This window comes from Micropterus salmoides, unplaced genomic scaffold, assembly GCF_014851395.1.
Source record: "Micropterus salmoides isolate LMB-PRFRI ecotype aquatic unplaced genomic scaffold, ASM1485139v1 Ms_hic_scaffold_1, whole genome shotgun sequence".
NCBI lineage: Eukaryota > Metazoa > Chordata > Actinopteri > Centrarchiformes > Centrarchidae > Micropterus > Micropterus salmoides.
In genome coordinates, this window is record NW_024040040.1 from 65,355,442 (window position 1) to 65,376,339 (window position 20,898).

The 20,898-nt window shown below is 40.3% G+C and overlaps 1 protein-coding gene and 1 long non-coding RNA gene across 2 annotated transcripts; both read right to left on the bottom strand.

Annotated features, from left to right (window-relative positions):
- Window positions 1-9,650: 9,650 nt before the first annotated feature.
- LOC119899008 lies at window positions 9,651-11,501 on the bottom strand. Its single transcript, XR_005443680.1, has 5 exons — window positions 11,431-11,501; window positions 11,155-11,239; window positions 10,641-10,701; window positions 9,957-10,099; window positions 9,651-9,782 (listed from the first exon to the last, which is right to left on the bottom strand). It is a non-coding gene; the product is annotated as an uncharacterized LOC119899008 (long non-coding RNA).
- A 2,565-nt stretch (window positions 11,502-14,066) lies between these two features.
- LOC119891587 lies at window positions 14,067-17,080 on the bottom strand. Its single transcript, XM_038703387.1, has 5 exons — window positions 16,999-17,080; window positions 15,736-15,966; window positions 15,198-15,554; window positions 14,760-14,990; window positions 14,067-14,083 (listed from the first exon to the last, which is right to left on the bottom strand). Exons 1-5 carry the CDS (start codon window positions 17,078-17,080, stop codon window positions 14,067-14,069), a joined length of 918 nt encoding a protein of 305 aa, XP_038559315.1.
- Between the last annotated feature and the right edge of the window lie 3,818 nt (window positions 17,081-20,898).

A 20,898-nucleotide genomic window follows, 5' to 3' on the forward strand; every position in this document is an offset into this window, starting at 1 on the left:
ACTCGTTATATTGTGACAATAAACCTACCTACATACATCCAGTATATACTGTGTATATAGGCCAACTGTATCTATCTGTAAGATGAACAAAACAGGAGGACTGTACTAGCTGACTCTTATGTTGACCATTCACTCCGGTCAGAATGCAGTTGACGGGACCTCAGTGTTCATTCTCTGCACTTTATTAATCACATTGGAGGCAGAGCAGAACACAGGGCACTTAAACAGACTTTAGGTTTAGATTTGTGAACTTGTGAAATACAACAGAAATAAATAATAAAGTTTAGTGCATATACATAGCAGAACATTCACCATTATGTACACGGGTTCCCTCAGGTTAACGTATTCGTAACAGAGGAACAATGACATTCACATCACCTGCTCTCCTGTTCAAACATACTGTAGGTAAAGATCACCTTCTAGTGGTGAAACAGGGTCATTAAAGGTCATTATGTGCTGAAGAACCAGTTTCTCAAAGCACTTCATCAGAATGGGGGGGAGTGCCACAGGAAAAAAATGACACAAAGCTTAAATCATCACAAACTGGTTTCTTGAACATGACAATGAGTTCACTGTACTCCAATGGCCTCCACAGTCACCAGATCTTAATCCAACAGAGCACCTTTGAGATGTGGTGGAACGGGAGATTTGCATCATGGACGTGAAGCTGACAAATCAGCAACTGTGTGATGCTATCATGTCAATATGGACCAAAGTCTCTGAGGAATGTTTCCAACACCTTGTTTCAAGTTTGCCACAAAGAATTAGGGCAGTTTTGAAGGCTTCATAAGATTGATCCCTTTTTGACTTAAATACTATCCAGCTACTCATGTAAAGAAGGAATAAAAGATTTGCAGTAACGATAACTATATGTAGTGCTTTCATTTATCATATTTATTAATTCATTATTTCATTTATATTTATTTTATGTGTTATTCGGTACCTGTGGGTATATGCTCATGTAGCCCAGCCTACATTTAGGCAACATCTACATATTTATTAAATGTATTACGGTCAATAAATGCAGAAAGTTACATTGGTCAGAATAAAGGAAATATAATAAATATCATGAAATAATTTTGTTTAGGCTATGCTTTGGTGCCCGGACCTGCAACAAATGCCTATTGTTAGAAGAAAACAAAGCAGCCCCACATTTCCTTAGACCTGCAGACCACTGGCCTACTGACCCCATAACCCCAGCTCCCTCAGAATCAGCTGCCCTGCCAATCTCCTGCTTCTCTCTCTCCTTAAATATCTTTGAATATCTGTCTGGTCAATGAATAGAAGAATATGCAGGTGCAACAGCATTAACAGGGACACTGTGACATTTAGTTTTCACTGACAAAACTCTATGGGGACTGATATTGTTTTGAAATATAAGATTTTAGTTAGACTAGCTAGACTGTTTTCCATTGCCAACTAAAATCTTCTCTTTCCTTTTCCTCAAGTAAACTTAGCTAAAGTTAAGCGAGTAACAGTCATTTAACAACAGCTTACAGTTTCACTCTGTGTGACTTTTGAACGGTAGAGTATTTATTGTTTACTGTGTGTTTACATTTTGAAATCCAGATATCTCTGATATTGACTGAGGGTCACTCTCAGGCGGTCTGCAATCACTGTGCAATGAGTCAGTGGAAACAAGTGGTTTCTTTTAACATCAATCTGAATTCAGAGAAAATTCTGTGAAAATCTGAATTTTTTAGATACTTAACTTAATCATTTATTTAATTATTCCATTTCATCTTTCATTTCTGCTACACCTATTGAATATTACATTATGTTCACCAGAAGCTCACTTTTGAAATCTGCTGTAACATGATGTTACCGTAATGCTTGGAAAACACATCGCAAAACAAAGCAGGGGCTGACTTGACCGCAGTCAACGTTGAGATACCTGTGGAATTTTGAAGTACTAATAATAATGCCATCCACATAACATCAATAATTCCCAGCATGTCATACAGAGAAGGAAATGAAAGCAGATTATATCTAATTATTATCCATATTTCAGTTTAGGTCAGCGATGTCTGATAGCCTAACTAGGCTTCCTTAAATTTCTTTGATACTTACAACTTCTTTTCTAATTTCTGATAATTATGAGATCCTGATCTCATAATTTTGACATCTTTTCTCATTGATACGAGATGTGTGTGGTAGGGGCACGGAATGAAATTAGCACCCGTCACCGTCGAGCTATCCGCCACTTTGACAGACAGGCAAATTAAATTTGTATTTATTGTCTTAAAATGATCCTTCCTCTGCTTCATAATTTAAATCCATACTGTGCTTGGGCACTAGGACCCTGAGGGAGGCTGCACAGACACACACACAGTAGTGAGTGATACAGAGGGAAACTGTAAGTTGCTGTTAGTGAGTTAGTTAATTGCTGAACTTAAGCTAGTTTACTTGAGGTAAAGGAAAGTGGATATTTTAGTTTGCTATGGAAAACACTAGCGTTGATAATGTGGACGCCATTAATATTACCTGTCTTTAGTTTAGCTGTTGTATATCCTTCCATTGACTGACCAGATGGACATTGAAGATATTTTAGGAGCAAGAGAGAGAAGCAGGAGATTGACAGGGCAGCTGATTCTGAGGTCAGTAGTTTGCTGTTCAGGGAAAGCCTAAACTAAATTATTTCATGATATTTATTATATTTGCTATATTCTGACCAACTTAACTTTCCCCATTTATAGGCTGTAATGAATTAAATAAATATGCAGATGTTGCCTAAATGGCTAGGCTGTATATGAGCATATCCCCACAGATATACACACAGGAAAATATAATAAAATAAAAGCAATCATACATACATGTATCCATAAATATAGTAATCATTTATCTTTTAATCCTTCCACCATCAAGTTATTAAATTCAGACAGTAGCCACTTTTAACAGGATCCTTATCAACAGCTTACATATTTATGTTTGTATGCAAGCCAAACTACAGAGCAAAATCACACTCTGAACCAATCCACAGTGCAGTAACAGTAATTAGTGTAATTAAATAGCCTTCTTTAGACCTGCAACTTATCTAATAGGGAGAGGTATTACTCTAGCAAACATTTACAGCAACTGGGTAGTCACAGCCTACAGAAGACCTCAGTCTGGCCTAAGTGAATTCCCCCCATGTAGCGTTGATGTGTCTGAAAGGTTGAGGAATTCTCTATATAAATTAAACTCCATTCTACAGCCGTCACTTTCATGCTTCTGCTTCTTCAAATCCATTCCACTCGGCTCATTTAGTCTCCATATAAGTTAAACTTCATTCCTTGTTTTCACTGCTCGAGCCTGCTGCACTGCCGCGACACAGCGAGGTAAACAAAGCATTTTAGCATACTTGCTGTTCAGGTATGTCTTAATACTGTCCCTAAAAAAGCCACTTTTTAAGTGAATGTTCATCATTTGTTCACCTGATTCTTTTAAAGGCATAATGTAGTCTTTGTTGCAGCACTGAATTACAGTTACTCTTACACTATGTTGTTATAACACTGTCAGATAACAGAATTATCTGACATTTTTGCTAAGCTAGCTAGCTACAGTAATGTTAAAATTAATCAACCAGAGTTAGCTCTTTGAATCCTGGTCAATGAGAGATGCTAGCTGTGGTACCAGTGCCAAATTTGATTCAAAAATGGATAGGACAAAATTATTGTTTTTTCATCTGCATGTGTGTTGAGTCCGCAGGGATATTACATGAGAAAGTTGATCTACAGGAGAAACACAAAATGACTGAGAGCTGCAAAGACTTAGATTTTGAATTGTCACCTGCAACCAGAATTTTGTGTTTCCCTTTGAAGAAGAAGAAGAAGAAGTTTTATTTATATAGCGCCTTTCCAGAGCTCAAGGTCGCTTTACATGGTACATTTACAATACATTTACACACTAGCACACAACTTACAATCACATAGGATACATATAGTCACATTTAAACGAAATACATGTTAAATAGATATGTTTTTAACTGTGTCTTGAATGTAGCCACAGATGAAATATTTAAAAGTGAAAGGGGCAGTGAATTCCATAATTTTGGAGCATTAACACTAAATGACCTTCCACCTACCGTAGACAACCGGAAACGAGGGATGGACAATAAACCGAGTTCAGTTGATCTGAGAGACCGTGCAGGGCGGTAGGTGAAAAGTAGATAAGATGGATAAATAAAAACACTTCCACCACAAATTGATGCAGGAAAGACAGAAATTAAGTGTTTAATGCTCAATATCTTCTGGGGGAGGACCCCCAGAACTCCCCCCAAACTAACAGATTTCAGGATTCATGATTGAGACTCTATTGTCATTGTATACTAAATACAACAAAATGCAGTTTAGAGCAAAACACTGAACTTTGCAACTTTAAAATAGTATATGACAGGGGTTCTTAACCTTTCTGGCAGTCAGACCCCTTTTTGAAGTTGAAAATATTTTGCGTGTTTGCACACCTCACACACTCAAAACAGTAGCGGTTGGCATCACTGCCACCTACTGGATTAAACAGTGCAGAATATTTACACTGTCCACCCAAAGTGATTCCATTCACAACTTTAGTCCGTCCGTGCCTATAGTAGCATTCTCGCGACCAACAGGGGGGTCCTGACCCCCAGGTTAAGAACCACTGGTATATAAGCAATAAGCAATGTGGATTTCTATAAAACACTGTTAAAAACATCACATCTTGTGTGGATATACAACACAACCCTACAGTGATATTGCAGGATATGATTCTCTTATATGCTTACTTATTACTTAGGATTGTTCATATGATACTCAATAGTGTGTGACATCGTTATCTTAGGTAATTCAACAGTTAAGACAGTTAGAAGCTTGTGCTGAATGACAGGAAACCGGGCCCGGACAATAATACACTCTGACACACTTCACACTTTTATTAATAGAGTCACACACACATCCACTCACATGACAGCCCCTAAGGCACACTAGAACATTCTATACCAACTGTCAATTACCATATATGGCAAACACGAGAGAGTCAGACTCTGTGTTAGACAGCCTGACAGCAGAGTCTCCGGATATATATCTGTATTGGGTTGAATAAATCAACATTGTGTGAACTTGATACCTTGTCTCATCTGATCCTTCTCATCAACGAATTCAGGGAAGTCGTTGCACTTCAACAATTTGGGGGCTCGTCCGGGATGGGTCGAGATCATTAATTGGCCGAGTGATTGGACACAACGGACTTGAATTGTTCCGGCGCCACTAACAAAAGGTAAGCAGAACCTGTTTAAACGAATCTGCCTATTGAGTAAATGAACTAAATTGTGAACGATAAAAGTCCTGAGTGTACAGTCAATTAAAAGAGAAAAGGTATCAAGTGGACAGGAAATATAGGATTTTCGGGTCCTGTTGGGAAATAACAAAGTGTCATTTTGAGTGGTTGTGTGTAAACTGATGAGTAAATCAACTGGATAGTTGGTGATATAACCGTGCCCGTTGAATGTGATTTGTCCCTGGGAGTGGCGTCTCCAGCCTCCTCACTTTCCAGAAAAGAGGAGTGTTCGGTTTGAAATACCGAAGCTGGGTTTGAGTCCCGGGAAATTCAGGACCCCCGAAGTACCAAGGGTGAAAGGCCCGGATATCTGGAATATCCAAGCATCGTGGTTTAGGCTCTCACAAGGTAAAATTAAAGTACAGATCTGGGATCTCTGTAGGTCTGGGACCTCAGCGCGCTGCGTGTGAACGAACAGAGGAGTGAATGTGTGAGTGAGTGATATTCTCCAAGGGATACTTTGTGCATCAGTGTCTCAAACAGGAAAAGCCTCCACTCTGTTCACAGAAACCTAACGGTGGCAACTGAAGTGAACTGAGACAGGAAGTGAGAAGTACTGTTTGATTAGGTCAGTTGCTCGGGTGAACTCCATACAAACTGACTGGCTGATACACGTGTTAGGCAGGGTCAGGATGGACGGAGAATTTGACAGAGAAATTGATGATGGGGGATGGGGCCCATGGAAACCATGGGGAGAGCAAATTGATAATGTGTTATTGGTAACAAGCAACAGAAGCAAACCTAAAGACAAACAAAAGAAGAAAAAGAAGCGAAACGGAGAAAAAGATAAGACTGTCAGTCTGCTGCAAAAGAGGAAGTGCAGAGCTGAAGCAGAAAAATGGAAGAGGAGAGAAAGAAGTGGTTCGTGCTGGCTGTAGATGCACAGGCAGTGAGACACTTAGGAAGAGATAAAATAAACACTAAGACGGAAGGGGACAAAGGTATGCCACCACCACCTTACTCAGGTGCCACGGAGCCTACAGCACCCCCGGTAAGTATCTACCCGGTGCTAGAAGACTCTGGAGGTAAGTTTACCATAGAGACTGCAGGAGGATGCCCAACCTCACGAGGTGTCCTGAAGGGCAGAGAGGAAGACGACAACCTCCCCTTTAAAGCCAGGAGGCGTAGGGAGGAGAACACAGGAGGATCTGGACACCGAGGTAAAACATCAAGAGGGAGTGACAGGAGGGAAGAGGTGACTGGACACTTGTCTGGCTCCTGAAGGAGCAACCTCACTCAGAAGAAGAAGATGAGCTGGAAGAAGAGGAACAGGAGGAGGAAGAGGAACGGGATGATAACAAGCCGTTGATAGGCCAGGGTGCTAGAGGATACAGTTCCCCTGAACCCACAGATAGGCCACTACTAGAAGAGAAAGCTAGGCGACTTATCCAAGAGTCACAGGAGAAGGGAAAGCAAGCACAGCAAGGTAGTAGATGAGCTGGAGAAGGTAAGACGCCAGAAGAGCAACCGACAGATAAAACCCCCGCAGGTACTCAATCTCCCTTTGCTACAAGGAACAGGAGGGTTTGGGGAAAAATATAAGCCATGGAGCTTAGGTGTTGTAGGCCGTAGTGGAAAAAATGCCACCTGTAGCTGATGGGGGAGGATTGTGGCTCGACCAGCTAGACAAGCTAACAGCAGGACAGAAATTAGCCCTGGGGGACTGGATAGCTGTAGCAGCCAGATGTCTCCCAGGTCATGTGATGAGGGAGATAGAAAGAGAGGGACGACTTGAGGATGTGCCTGATGAGATTCCCTTTACTCGACTAGTGATGGATGTAGGGGCAGCAATGAGAGAACGATTCCCACTACCCAATGCAGCGACAGTGCCCAAACTCCCCTGGAAAACAGACCAAAACCCACGTGATTATTTAGATAAGTGCAAGGAAACCTGGGCCAGAAACACTGGCTGTCACCCTGGAAAGGGAGGTGTCCAGCAAGAGTGGTTCAGGAAGGCTGTATTGGAGGGGGTTCCAAACTCTGTTAAAGAAGCCATGCTGAGCAATCCAGACCTCCCAGGAAGTGAGTCCCAGATTTGGGAGAGACACCTAATACACCACTTGCAGAGAGCCAAAGATCAGGAAGAAGGGAAAGAGAATGAGATTGCGGACGCAGCTACTGAAGCTGCAGCTGGGGAAGGCGAGACAGGAGGTAAATGAGAAAAAGAAGGGCCCTACTAAACAGTTGGTGGCTGGAGCTCTGCCCACTGACCCACATACTCCAGATTTATATCCCATCCCACCGTGGGTGGATCCACACCACCCCTCTCAGAATCAAGGGTGGAACCAACGGTCATGGGAACCTCCTAGGGGAGGAAACAGAGGTGGCTACGGAGGATGTTTCATATGTGGAAACACCTCCCACTGGGCTAGAACTGTCCACAAAATCCTAACAAAGAAGTCAGGGAGCTACGCAGAGACCCCACCACGTGATCAAATCTCCAATGACACCGTGCAGGTTGTAGGTTTCTCTGGGGTAGGACAGAAACTGCCAGTGACTGAATCGCTGCCAACACAACTGGGACACCAATGCTTGCTTCATCCATTTGTGGTGTCCCCTACAGTCCCTGTAAACCGACTGGGAAGAGATCTCCTGATAAAATTAGGAGCCACCATCTTGTGCAGCGCTGATGGACTAGTAGTTACCCTACCAGATGGAACTCAGTTTTGATGTGGATACCCTCAAACTGGACAATGGTTGTTACAACCCCTGCAGGCTCACACAGCTGACATCTATTGGGGCCTCGTGCAACCTGAGACTCCTGAAAAAGAGGGACTGATGAGCTCCTACCTCCTGTGGAAAAAATGGATCACCCTCCTCGAACCCTACACCACACCTCCAGACCCTCCCCATGTGACGCTCTTCTATGACAGACAAGAAACACAATGGTATCAACAGTCATTTGGTGACCTAGTTGAAGGTCACATCTGGCAGATGGGCGTGGCCTCTGCTACCAATCTTACTTCTGAACAGATGGAGAGGTACATGATGGGAGAAGAGGCGGTCCCACATGTCTCACTCGCTTTACATACTAAACATCAAGCAATCAATTTTGTTCTTTGATATATATTAAATATTAAATATATTCAGTCAAATTATTTCAAACCCTTGGATACTCACGTGCATGTTTAGCTCAGTTGGTAGAGTGTGGGACTCCCGTTGCAGGAGTTGTAAGATTGATCCTAAAATCCTGCAGACTTTTTTTTCTCCCTTGTTAAATAAATTTATGTCTTTTTCACATGCTCACAATAATGCATGTGCCGCAGTGCTTGTACGTCCTGGCGTTTGATCTGCATTCCTAAACCTATGGACGCTTATTTTCATTTCCCTGAGGAAATTCAGGGGAATCCAATCACTCGTTTACGGACGGCTTTTTCAGTGGTGTGTCAAGAAAGCCAGAGACTCTTTTGAATGTTCTTCAGAACTTTTCAAAGTAAAGGCTCTCAATAAACTCAACAAAAAACGTTCTTGCGTTTTTATTTTGGAGGCACAATCACCTAAGTAATTATGTGAGTGTTGCTGTCATGACTCAGATCTATTTAAGCATCAAGAACATTAATGAGATCAAGAACATTAATGAGAAATAATAATTATGGTCTCACAAACTCTCACTCTCACCACATTTCAGACTAGTAAGAGACAAACTGGATAAATGACATACTGCCCTGCTATGAGCTCTGTTAGCAACATCATGTGTACAGATTGGTTTCTATTTTACTGCAAAAAACTGTTGTTTTCAAAGTTAATGCATGCCCCGAAACGATGGAGCGCTTTTCATTTCAGATTTTACAACTTCAAAAAGATGTGATAAATGTTCTGGTTAATCAGATTGGAATACAAACTCAATGTCAAAGACTTAAATGCAGCTAAAAATAAAGTTTATAACCATTTACATTTTTAAAAAAGTGTTTCCAAGCTGTCACTCATCAGGCCAAACACAAAGAGTCTTAACTCACTATTTCCCATGCAAGACAAAACAATACAAAACATGTAAAGAAATGTAAATACTCAGTTTGAAATGACAATAAAATACAAATTCAGAAAATGAGCATAAAAATATTGGCAATAGGTGTGAATGACTTACATTGTAACAGTTGTGATCATATAATAATCAAAACAGTAAAAAAAAACAAAGACAAAGAAAAAAAACATTGTCCTGAAAAGATGGAAGTGTATTATTAAGTACACTGATCTAAAACTAATGCCGTTCAACACAACTGTCCTGTGATAAATCTACTTTCATGAAGGTTTTAATGTAACCGTTAGAGAGGTATCTAATATTTAATCTACCTGTCCTTCATTAATATAAGATAAATGAAATATTGTTGCCTTAATTCTGCACCCAATTCTGTCTTGAGGAAAAATGTAATGGGCCCATCAAAGTCCATGCATAAATACAGACCACAGATCCATGTTGTCATCACACTCAGTGGCTTCTATTAACTCTGCTGTACAGGGCAGATACATCCTCCACAGCTGCTTGACGCCTTGTTCTGTGAAGAAATCAATAATTAAAAGAAGAACACTTAACAAGAAACATAAAACCATAAAAAGACACATGCAACAGCAAAAATGTGAGATTAAATTCTCTGACACTTTCAAACTGAATGTGTATTTTATTTAAATTAAACAGCAACAAAGATTGTCCTGTGTGAAGAGCTGCTCACCCTGCGGCACTGTTGAAGATGGGGGTCGCGTAAACAACCTCCTCCTCGTTTCTGAGGGGCTGAGCTGGGCTGAAGTTGGAGTAGAGAGCCTCTGGCTGGTTCCTAACGCACTGTACGCTTGCATACTGAAGTTCATCTGTCTCCTGCCACATAGACAAGAGGACTTTTACATTTTCCATGTACTGCTTACAAGACAAACAGAACTCAAGTGTGACTTAAGGTAGTAAATAAGACTGTTACTGCACTGCAGCATGACAGGACCATGAGTGTGTTCAGCCTAATTTGCTAAACCAAAAACCAAAGTACTGAAGCTTGATACTGAAAATCTGTTTTGTGTTGTAATACCTTCTTCTCACCAGCAGAGGTCAATAGTATTCATATTTTACTTACACTATTATTTACAAGATGACAGTCCTGTCTGTTCATTTTAACAGGGGAACAGTGTGCCAGAAGTATGGCTGGATAAAAGCTGCTTAATTTATTGTGGGAAGGAAAAGTTTTTGAAGTCTTAACAGTCATATTTTGTATATGGTGCCCACATGTACAATTAAACAGGTTTTGAGCCATCAGGTTGGGAAACAGATAAAGGAGAGCGTGGTTAATTTGGGTGAAGAAAGTAGTCAAAGAAGGATGTGATGCACCTATGAGTTTTCAGATGACTGAACAGCATGTTTTAGTTTGTACCTCTGCTCTGTTGTGTGGTCTCTCACCAGCCTCAGGTTGTTGTTGCAAAGACCTCTCTCTTCTGACAGGAGAATAAATAAAAGAAGCAAATGAATAACTAAACACATTTCTTCAAGCAAACATGACTACAATGCTAAAATGCCCATATGTACATTGAGAGTTATTGTTACAGCAAAATCACGATGAATGTAACAAATAAATCCCTCCCTAAAGTAGTTTCAATGTAAGTGATGGAGGACAAAATCTAAAATCCTCATTCTGTGCTAAAACGATGAAGCTAATAAACTTCTCAGTTAGACAAATCAAGTGGGAATCTTCCACAATTAGTTTTTTAATATGGAATCACTTACATTGAAACTGCTTTAAGAGGGGATCTCTTGAGGGTCAGTATTAACAGGAGGAACCATTACAGCTAACTTTAAATGCACATACGAACATGTGACTAGTGCTTTGAGACTGAGTTAAAAAATGTGAATATACATACATTTAATCACAGAGAAAGTGATCTGCTCACCTAATCCACAGGACGACAGAGAGAAGAAGTATGAAGACCAGAACAACAGCACTGACTGATAGAGCAACTGGAAATTTCAATGAACCTGGAAAACAACAATCAAGCCGGAATTCTTAATTCCAATAGTGAATTAGTGATAAATGGACTTTTTTTTTTTACGTAAAAATAATCCTAACTAAAGTTAGCTGAGCTTCTGTAACCCAAGGTGAGCTCAAAGATGTGTGGCTGTAAACTCTGCAGTTAACAGGTGTGTGTAGGTAAATTATAAAACCTTACCTGCAACAACAATCAGATGTAAGGTGGAGTTATGACGTCCTCTTCTGTTCTGGGCTTCACAGTAATAATTCCCACTGTGTTCAGCTCTGAAGTCAGTGATGGTGAAGTTCTGTCCTGATGCTTTTGGTGAGTCTTCATTCTCCTTGTACCAGGTGTATTTAGCTGCTGGGTTAGCATCACTGCTGCAGGTCAGAGTCACTGAACTGCCCTCCACTATCTCAGCAGAGGGACTCACTGACACAGAGGGAAGCTTTGGAGCATCTGGGGACAAAAGAGAGACAACTTATCAATATTTGTTTACAGGCCTGTTTTTAGGCATTTTAGGACTTTTTCCCCCAGGTCACGTGCAGGCACACGCTTCAGTGAACTAAAATCTTACAATGCTTAATATATCCTTGCTTATTGAACTAATGTCTTCAGTCTGTAGATGATGATAAATCACATTTATTACACCAGTTGATGGGTGCCCCATAACACACAACAACTGTTGTTGTCAGGTGGCACCAAGTATTCTAGAAAAAACCTGCCAGAAAGTCAGACCAGCACACAGCAGCAGACCATCATGACCGCTCAAACACAGACCCACACAATGCTGAACCAGAACCAAAGACACTGTCATAATGCAGTCTGCATTATCATCTCTGATTCCTAATTCTTATTATTTTAAGTTTAGTTCAAACTGTCACAAGTTTCAACTTCCTCTTTCTTAGCAAATGTCTCCTTTACTCTTGCTATATTGACTTGAATGAAATGTAATCTACCTCAGTAAAGCAGTAGTCATCATTGTTGGGGAATTGGGAATTTTTAGGTCTCAGTAATATAAGTATGGTCTACATCTGCTCTACATAAAAAATGCAATGAGATGACTTTTCCTATGAATTGGGCGTTCTATAAATAAAACTGAAACTGAATATGTTTGAAATAACAAACTTGGTTTTTAACATTTACTGTACTAGCCAAGATTTGATGAAATAATGAACCCTATATTTGCCTTAAAGGAAATTGACTTTTAATTAATTTTTATCAATGTACTGTATATTTATTGTTATGTTGTAACTATTGTTATTTCATCTTGTTTTTTCTGTGTACTATGGACCTTCCATTTTGATCCTGAATAAAGTAATTATTATTATTATTATTATTATTATTATTATTATATTGATGTCAAAATGTATCTCTACAATAACTAATCCAAAATGATATAGGCAAGTGGTGAAAAGTAGTGTGGACTATCAGCTAGTAACATCAGATGGCTCATTTTAGGTAAAAAAATCTTAATTACGAAACTCAGAAATAGGAACGTTAAGTGTATTAAAGAAGCATCAACCTTCAGTGGCTCCATTAGCGTTTGAAGCCCTGGACTGGAGCAGCTGCCGTTAGGAGTGATGTGGGCAGAATTTTTTTTAATTTTGGCAAGTGCGAATTCATTTCAACTTACATGGCTTTACTTAGAGGGGAGCTGTGTGCAATGTCCATTTGGTTGGCAAAGCACTAGTGACATCACATCTTTCAACACAGTGTCAGGCATGTTGAGAAACAGGTGATTGACCTCCTGTGGTTTTCTACACACAACTGGTAAGATATTAAACTTACGTTTTTCAAGCCTTACTGTGAAATGATTTGAAGAGCAGTATAGTGGCCACCTTCAGGATGAATCCTAAATCAAATCAGTCAAGCAATAATCCAAAGAATAAAATATAATCATAATAAAATAAAAATATGTCCTCTAAAGAATCACATTGTGTCGAGGAGATTATTATAGGGAGTTTTCCATTATTATGTTTCTATACAATTTCAGAAAGTCCCTTTGTTACACACAGACCTGAAATCTAAATTCAGTTTAAAAGAGGATGAGAAGTACTGATGATTGGATGTAACTGAGGCCTGCTCCAACTCCACCTGCTGAAAAAAAAATTTTCTCCCGCAAAGATATATTTAATAAGCTGTTTGTAATTTTTGAAGAAACTGTTCCACTCACATTTCACATTAATGATGTATTTAGTTGTCTTCCTCCCCAGCTGGTTCTCAGCTGCACAGTAATACTCTCCAGAGTCAGAGGACTGGATGGAGCTGAAGACAAGCTGTGGTTCTTCACTGAGCAGAGTTTGGTTCTCCTTGTACCAGGTGTATTTAGCTGCTGGGTTAGCATCACTGCTGCAGGTCAGAGTCACTGAACTGCCCTCCACTATCTCAGCAGAGGGACTCACTGACACAGAGGGAAGCTTTGAGCATCTGGAGAAGGTATAAACTGAATTACTGAAATGCTAGACTATGTTATAGACGATTGACTATTTTCATAAATTTCTCTGTTTGTGTCTTTTTGATTCTCTAGTATTTGACAAAGTGGATGTCCATGGTGCTGATTCTGGATCTGTCCCAGGTCTGAATCCTGTTTGTTGAAACTGACAGCCAATAACAAGCCTTTAATCATTTGGTATTTTCAAAAACACAATTTGTCAGTGGTCGCAGCAGCACTATGTGTTTCAGATTTACCACTACTAAAGACCGTCTGTCTGTCGAGTCTGTCGGCAACAAATCTTCAGAGACTGGTAACTCCATTTTAAAGCTTTACCATGAAAAATTTAAAGTTACAGACTAACAATATGCATCCTGTCTTAATGAAAAATGTTATACGTCTAATATTCCTGAATCACTGAAATTTGACATAAGAGTTATGAGTTAATCACAACATGAGGCACGTGCACACATAACATTAAAAGGGGCTTGAGCAGCTGCCAGAAAGTTTCCTGACTTAAGCAGTAACTTCATCATTTTGATCGTAGACTCCTCATCTAATAACTATCCATTCTATTAGTTTGTTGTATGCTGATAGATCTTTACATGATACAGACAGCCCTCCCTCAAATGTGAAACTAAGTCTATGACACCATCAGTTAGTGTGTGTGTGTGTGTGTGTGTGTGTGTGTGTGTGTGTGTGTGTGTGTGTGTGTGTGTGTGTGTGTGAATACTAAAGAAGACCATGGCCTCTGTTTGAACTGATTATTTTCTAGAAACAATTGCATGAGTGTGAGGAATTTAAAAAACTTGGTAAGAAAGTCAGAGTTGTGTTAATATATTTAATGTTTGGTTTAAAAAATATTTAATAAATAATTATGAGAAGTTCCCTTTTTTAACTTGAGGCCCCGCCCACCAAAATGTCTGTGCATGTCCCTGACAACATGTATCTGAATACTGATTTCTACTGGTGGTATTTTTTTAATTTCTATAAATAATGCTGCTGTGTTTATATTAAGATCTAGAAGACTACAGTACTGTGAAAATTTTAATTTGTATTGTAACGCCGCTGAAACAGTCCATTAAACTCACACACTGAAGAGAGGGGAAATCCTCATGTCCTTTTACAGCACAGGAGATGATGTCTCTGGGATAAAACTGGTCTTTATAAGAAGATGTCTCCACGCTTTCCATTTTCTGTCCATTCTTGAACCAGACGTAGGAAGGACGATCAGGTGGACGACAGCTGCTGTGACAAAGCAGCTCCGCCTCAGTATAATTCTTGTAGACTGTTGATCTGATCACCTGAACCTGGAGATCTGGATCTGTGAAGAAGAAACAGAAATATTTGTTCTTTATGTGGATCTGAATCACACTCAGACAGACACAGAGATATAAACAATAGAACATTATGACAATCATGTAATCAATTAATCACACATCCAATTATTTCTCATCAGGATCACTATTCAGCACATTCACTTGTCATCAGATAGTTTAAATGTGCTGTTACAGTTTGTGTTCATCAGTACCTGTGACAGTCAGAGTTGTACCAGGTAAACTACTCCTCCATTCAAAGCTCCATGTGTTGAATTTGAAGTGATACTCAGCTGAGTCGCTCTCTCTCAGGTCAGTGATTCTCAGAGTGGAGCGTCCTCTCTCTGTTTCAAGGACCTGAACACGACCTGCATGCTGGGAGTCTTCACTAAGGTCCTCAGGCTGTGAGGGATTCTGCCACTGAAGACTACGTTCAGGACTGAACCAGAATCTAGATCTGATATATGTGGAATAACTGTTGTAAGTACAAGAAATGTCCACTGATGAGCCTTTGAAGGCACAGATGCTTCTGTCAGTGTAAGTCACTCTGTTGCATGAATGACCATGGCCACCTGAAAATTAAATATTTTGATGATTATTAAAATATAGTCTTTACTGCAGTAATTCACAGCTGGTTGTATTGCTGTGGATGAGTTTGCTTATTTTAAAAGATACATGAAGTCATGATAAAGAACATCAGCTAAAATGTTCAAAACAGCGTCACATTATTAGAAGATTGTGGAGTGAACTCACACACTGATGGAGAAGGAAAATGTCCTTTAAGGGCACAGGAATAGCTGTCTGCAGGATAAAAGTAGTCTGAATAAGAAGATGCTTCTTCCTTAATTTTCTGCCCATTCTTGTACCAGATGTAGGAGGTTTGATCACGTAGACGACAGCTGCTGAGACACTTAAGCTGTGACCATGTACACGTGTAAGTCTTGCATGACTCTAAACTGCTCACCTGCACCTGGAAACCTGTATCTGTAAAGAAACAACAATATAATTTTAGATTGAGCTTTCATTTTACACACATGATAAAAGGCATACAGAATTCACTGTAGTGTTTCCCAAACGAGCATTTGGAGCTAACTTACATGGTCTCCAACAAAAATGTTACCTCTGACAGACAAAGTGACTCCAGGTGAACCAGTAAATCTTCCATCTGGGGTGGTTTGTTATGAACCTGAACTTGTACTCAGCTGAGTCGCTCTCTCTCAGGTCTGTGATTCTCAGAGTGCAGATGTTGTTAGAACAACTGTACTGCAGACGACCTGCGTATCTTGAGTCTGTTCTCAGATTCACAGGTTTTTTTATCTTGCAGTTGAGTAAACCAGAATGTTTCCTCAACTTTAGTATCACGGCCATTTATTCTGGATGGGTATGTGAGGGTGCAGCTTATTTCCACTGTTGATCCTTTTAAGGCACAGATCTGAGTAGAGGTGTAAGTCACTCCCCAGCCATTCTGACCCTGTATCACTGTAACACAGAGCACATCAGAAACTACAATCAGACTCAAACATCAGGAGACAGACTTGAATGTTTGGAGATTGTTTCAGAAAAGTAACCATGACCAGCTTTAAAAAGCCCAGAATCTTATTTATTGCAGTCACTGTTACAAAGAGTTCTTCATGATACACCTTTAAAAGCTTGAGATCATTTTGAGTTAAATAGATGTTTTTCACAGCAGACATTTTGGCTGCTCATATCAGGAAAAACACAGGGGGTAATTGATATTACACCTGTACAGAAGAGGAGTAGGACCACATGTGAAAAATGGGAGGGCCTTTCTCAGTCTGCATTCATGTCTCGTGTTCTTGTGTTCTTGTGCAATGTCATCTTTTGTAGCCTAAGTTCTGTCCCAATGCACAAGTTCGCCTTTCGCCAAGAACGGTTCAAATTCCTCTTGGGTGACACACCCATTTTACCAAGAATGCATCGGTTGCGAGCCAGCCGGCCAGTCTGCTCCTGACCTTCAAGGCCATTCATAACCTCGCTCCTCGGTACGTCACTGACCTCCTGCTCGTTTGACTACCATGGGTTTCAGAGCCTTCAGACGCTCTGCCCCTCGTCTCTGGAACTCTCTTCCACCAGACATCCGCAACATTGACTCACTTTCCATTTTTAAATCCCGCCTGAAAACACATCTTTTTAAACTGGCATATCCCAGGTGATCACTCTTTCTCAATCTTTGTTTCCAGTTGTTTTGTACCCTGATTTTATGCACTGTAATTTTAGTTGTTAATTTTATCGATTATTGCTGCATTGTTTTATTATGTTTTGTGAGGTGACCTTGAGTATTCAGAAATGCGCCTATAAATAAAATGTTATTATTATTATTGTTATTATTATTATTATTACAAGTATTAATTACATTGTTAGCAAACATCTGTGGTTACCATACTTGATTTTTATTTGCTTTTACTTTATTATATTAATTATTGTTTATGCACTAATATACCAAAAGAAATTCCTTGTAAGTTAAAACCTACTGGGCAATAAACCCGGTTCTGAGCTTATTGTTTTGGTTGATAAAGCCTGGCTGTTATCTTGGAGCTCTGCAGGCGGCCTCTGTGTGACGCAATAGCAGCAAGAACAGATTGTCTCAGATTGTCAGCAGCATTCTGTGTGCCTCTGACATTGCAAGTTCATTCATCACTGCTGACAGACAAACAGACAAATGGCACAGAAAACATAACCTCCTTGGCAGAGGTAAGGACTACATTCCAATTAGGTGAGCTGGATCCAGGATCCTGACATTGTGCATCGTGGCCACTGGGCAGAGATTCTTAACTTTGGAAATGAGCCTCCATTACAGGAATATGTTTTGTTGTGAGAAAAGTGTGAAGAAGTAAAAAAGTACAAACATTGTGAGTAAGAAAGATGTTTTGTTTGAAATACTGTGTTATATTTTAGTGTCTCTGCAGTCTCTTGTGCCCTGACCTTTGCTCAGCCTCCAGAGACCTATGGTTGTACACTGGCCTGCCCACAGAAATGACTGGGCCCCTGAAAAGCTCCAGTAAATGGGCCCTCTGCAAATCTGCTTTACTCATGTCAAGGCATGCTGTGCTCTCTCTCTGTCTCCTACATAAACACATATACATGCTTGTATTTAGTGTGAACATCATTAGTGCTGGACTGCATGGGCCCCAGAATGCCCCAGATGCCCCAGAGGCCGACGGTCTGCAGGTCTATAGCGCCTTTCGACTCGCCTTTGTTTGGTTTTCCATTATGAAAAAGTTGTACCTGTTTCTGCTACCAGGTACTTTTTTTCGTATCACCTCCGTCGAGGTTCCAAGCAGCTGAGGCGATACTAAAATGTGTTGTGAAAACACAGTAGTCGCTCAACCTTCTGCCAACTTTTTCATTTTTAGTAAAAAAGTATAGGCTAAGGAAGGCGGCCCGCCGGCCCAGAGGTTGGCCGGCCTACTGGCATTTGTCACGTGTGGATATACAACACAACCCTACAGTGATATTACATGATATGATTCTCTTATATTCTTACTTATTACTTATGATTGCTCATCATGCACGTGCAGAGGGGGTGCTATGGGTGCTTGAGCACCTGCCCTTTGATGCCCAAAGTTCCCTTTTGTCAATGACAAATTTAATAAATTTTTAAATTAGTAAAGGTCCTTTTGTGGAGGCCTGCCGAATAAAACTATTAGTAAAAATAATTTCGCAGTAAATAAAATGACCCACATTATGACCTTTCACCTGATGACCTCATCCGTGACGAGCCCTCCAGTTCAGGCACCGTTAGTGATTCAGCAGCTCTGCCTGCAGGACACCTGCGATCCTGCAGGTAAGAGGGGTTTGCCGCAACGTGCTTGTTGTGGGTTGTTGGATGTATTTTGCAAGAAAGACGCAAAGAGAGCAGCACAGTAGTTGTATATTGCTGTGTGTGGCCTGTAGAAGTAACTTTAGCTGCCGACTAACACTGTGCCGACAGCTAACTTTACTTCTACACACAGATAAACAAAGTTGCTCTGTTCACTTCGTTCTTGCTGTTTGAGGGAGAAAAATTTCACGGGCGTCGTGAGGTCTGGTATTTTTTTTTATATAATTTGACTAAAAACCTTTCACTTCAACTAGGATTATTACAGTAACTTAATTAAAAACGTAGTGTGCTTTAAAATAATTATAACAACTTTGGTAAAACTGTTTTATTACTTATTCCACCGAATTATAGCCTTTATCTGCCCGTTTTAAAACGATCGTTTCAATAAGAACAGTATTTGAATAGATAGCAAACCTATGATATGAAAATAACTCAAATACATGTAATAATATCAGTGTCAATATAAAATAAATAATATTCCTGACATCAAAGTAAAGAGTGAAGAAGAAATGGCCCTATTAGATTTCAGAAAAAGGTATGAAATGTTAATGTGAAAGGTAAATGCTGCTCTGTCATGGTTATTATGGGCCAACATAATGAACACACACACATATTTTTAGATTAATGATTAGACATATTGTCAATCAAAATCCAATATATATCTCAGATTCACAATGCGATATATAAAATCATTATCACAATATTGCCCACACACACACACACACACACACTCTCACACACACACACACACACACACACACACACACACACACACACACCTGTCTATAGATTTGTCTCACTCTTACCCCTGCCTTGGCTAACCTAGTCCTTTCTCCCAGTACTGTTTCCTTCCCAGATTATTTCCCACACTTTTTTGAACCTGGAATCTTATTTCCTCTCCCTGCAGCTCTCGGTGTGCAGCAGTCTCTGAGAGCGCCTCCCTCTTATTTTCTCATAGCAGTCAGCCTTGGCAGCGGCTGCAGCTACAGCAGGTCAGTCATACTGAGCCGGTCCCAAATACTGTCAGCAATCTTTTCATGGTCACATATTTGTTTTATCAGCTTATATATCTCCTATCTTTGTTATAATGTCTCTAGTCACAGATCACCTCCAGTAGTATCAGCAGCAACCAAAGCAGCAGCAGCAACATCCCCAGCAACCCCTCAACAGCAACTGTTCCCTGTAAGTTATGTCAGCCCACCGTGTTTTAAAGCTAGATCTGGGTATTCCCTGTGTTTCTTTTTCAAAACTGTGTCACAGCATTTGTTGATGGATCGATACAGAAGCATCTGTATACACATATCAGCAAGGAATACATAACAACATATTTCTGTATCAATATTTTGAGAACGGCCCTATTTAAATCCTTGTTCCATGTGCCCCTTTTATACTTTGAGCACCTGCCCTTCCAAAGGTCTCTGCACGGCCCTGTTGCTCATATGATACTCAATATTGTGTGACATGCTTATCTTAGGTAACTCAGCAGTTAAGACAGCCCTCACATGACAGCCCTTAAGGCACACTAGAAATATTCTACACCTATTGACAACTTCCATATAAGGTAACATGGGATGTGCAGCTGGGTGATGTCTCATCAACACATACACAGCTTAGCGGAAGAGCAGTCAGACCCTTACTTAGGTAGCGCGCAGGAAGGGTCTCCAGATATATCTGTATTAATAAAGGTGTGATTTAAATCTGATCTCTCGTCTCCTCTAAGTCCTTTTACATCAAACAACTCGGGGAAGTCGTTGTACTTCAACACAAGGTACTCCAGATGGCCAGACCGCTACTGCTGGTAATGGGAAAGCGGCTTATGGGACTGTGGCTGCCCTGTGACAGATTATTCTTTTATATTCTCTTTGACTAAAGTCTGGATGTCATATTTGGCGAACACACCCTCGCGAGAGAGGTGAGAGAGTGAGACAGTTGTGTGGACTCTCCTGCTATTAAAAAAACTTGCTTTGTCATCGCTGCCGCTGGTTAAGTTGATAATTACCGTCAGACCAACACAGCACTCAGGCCACCACGGCCGTCTGCTACTTTAATCTCCACAACGTCTTCTTGTTTACAGT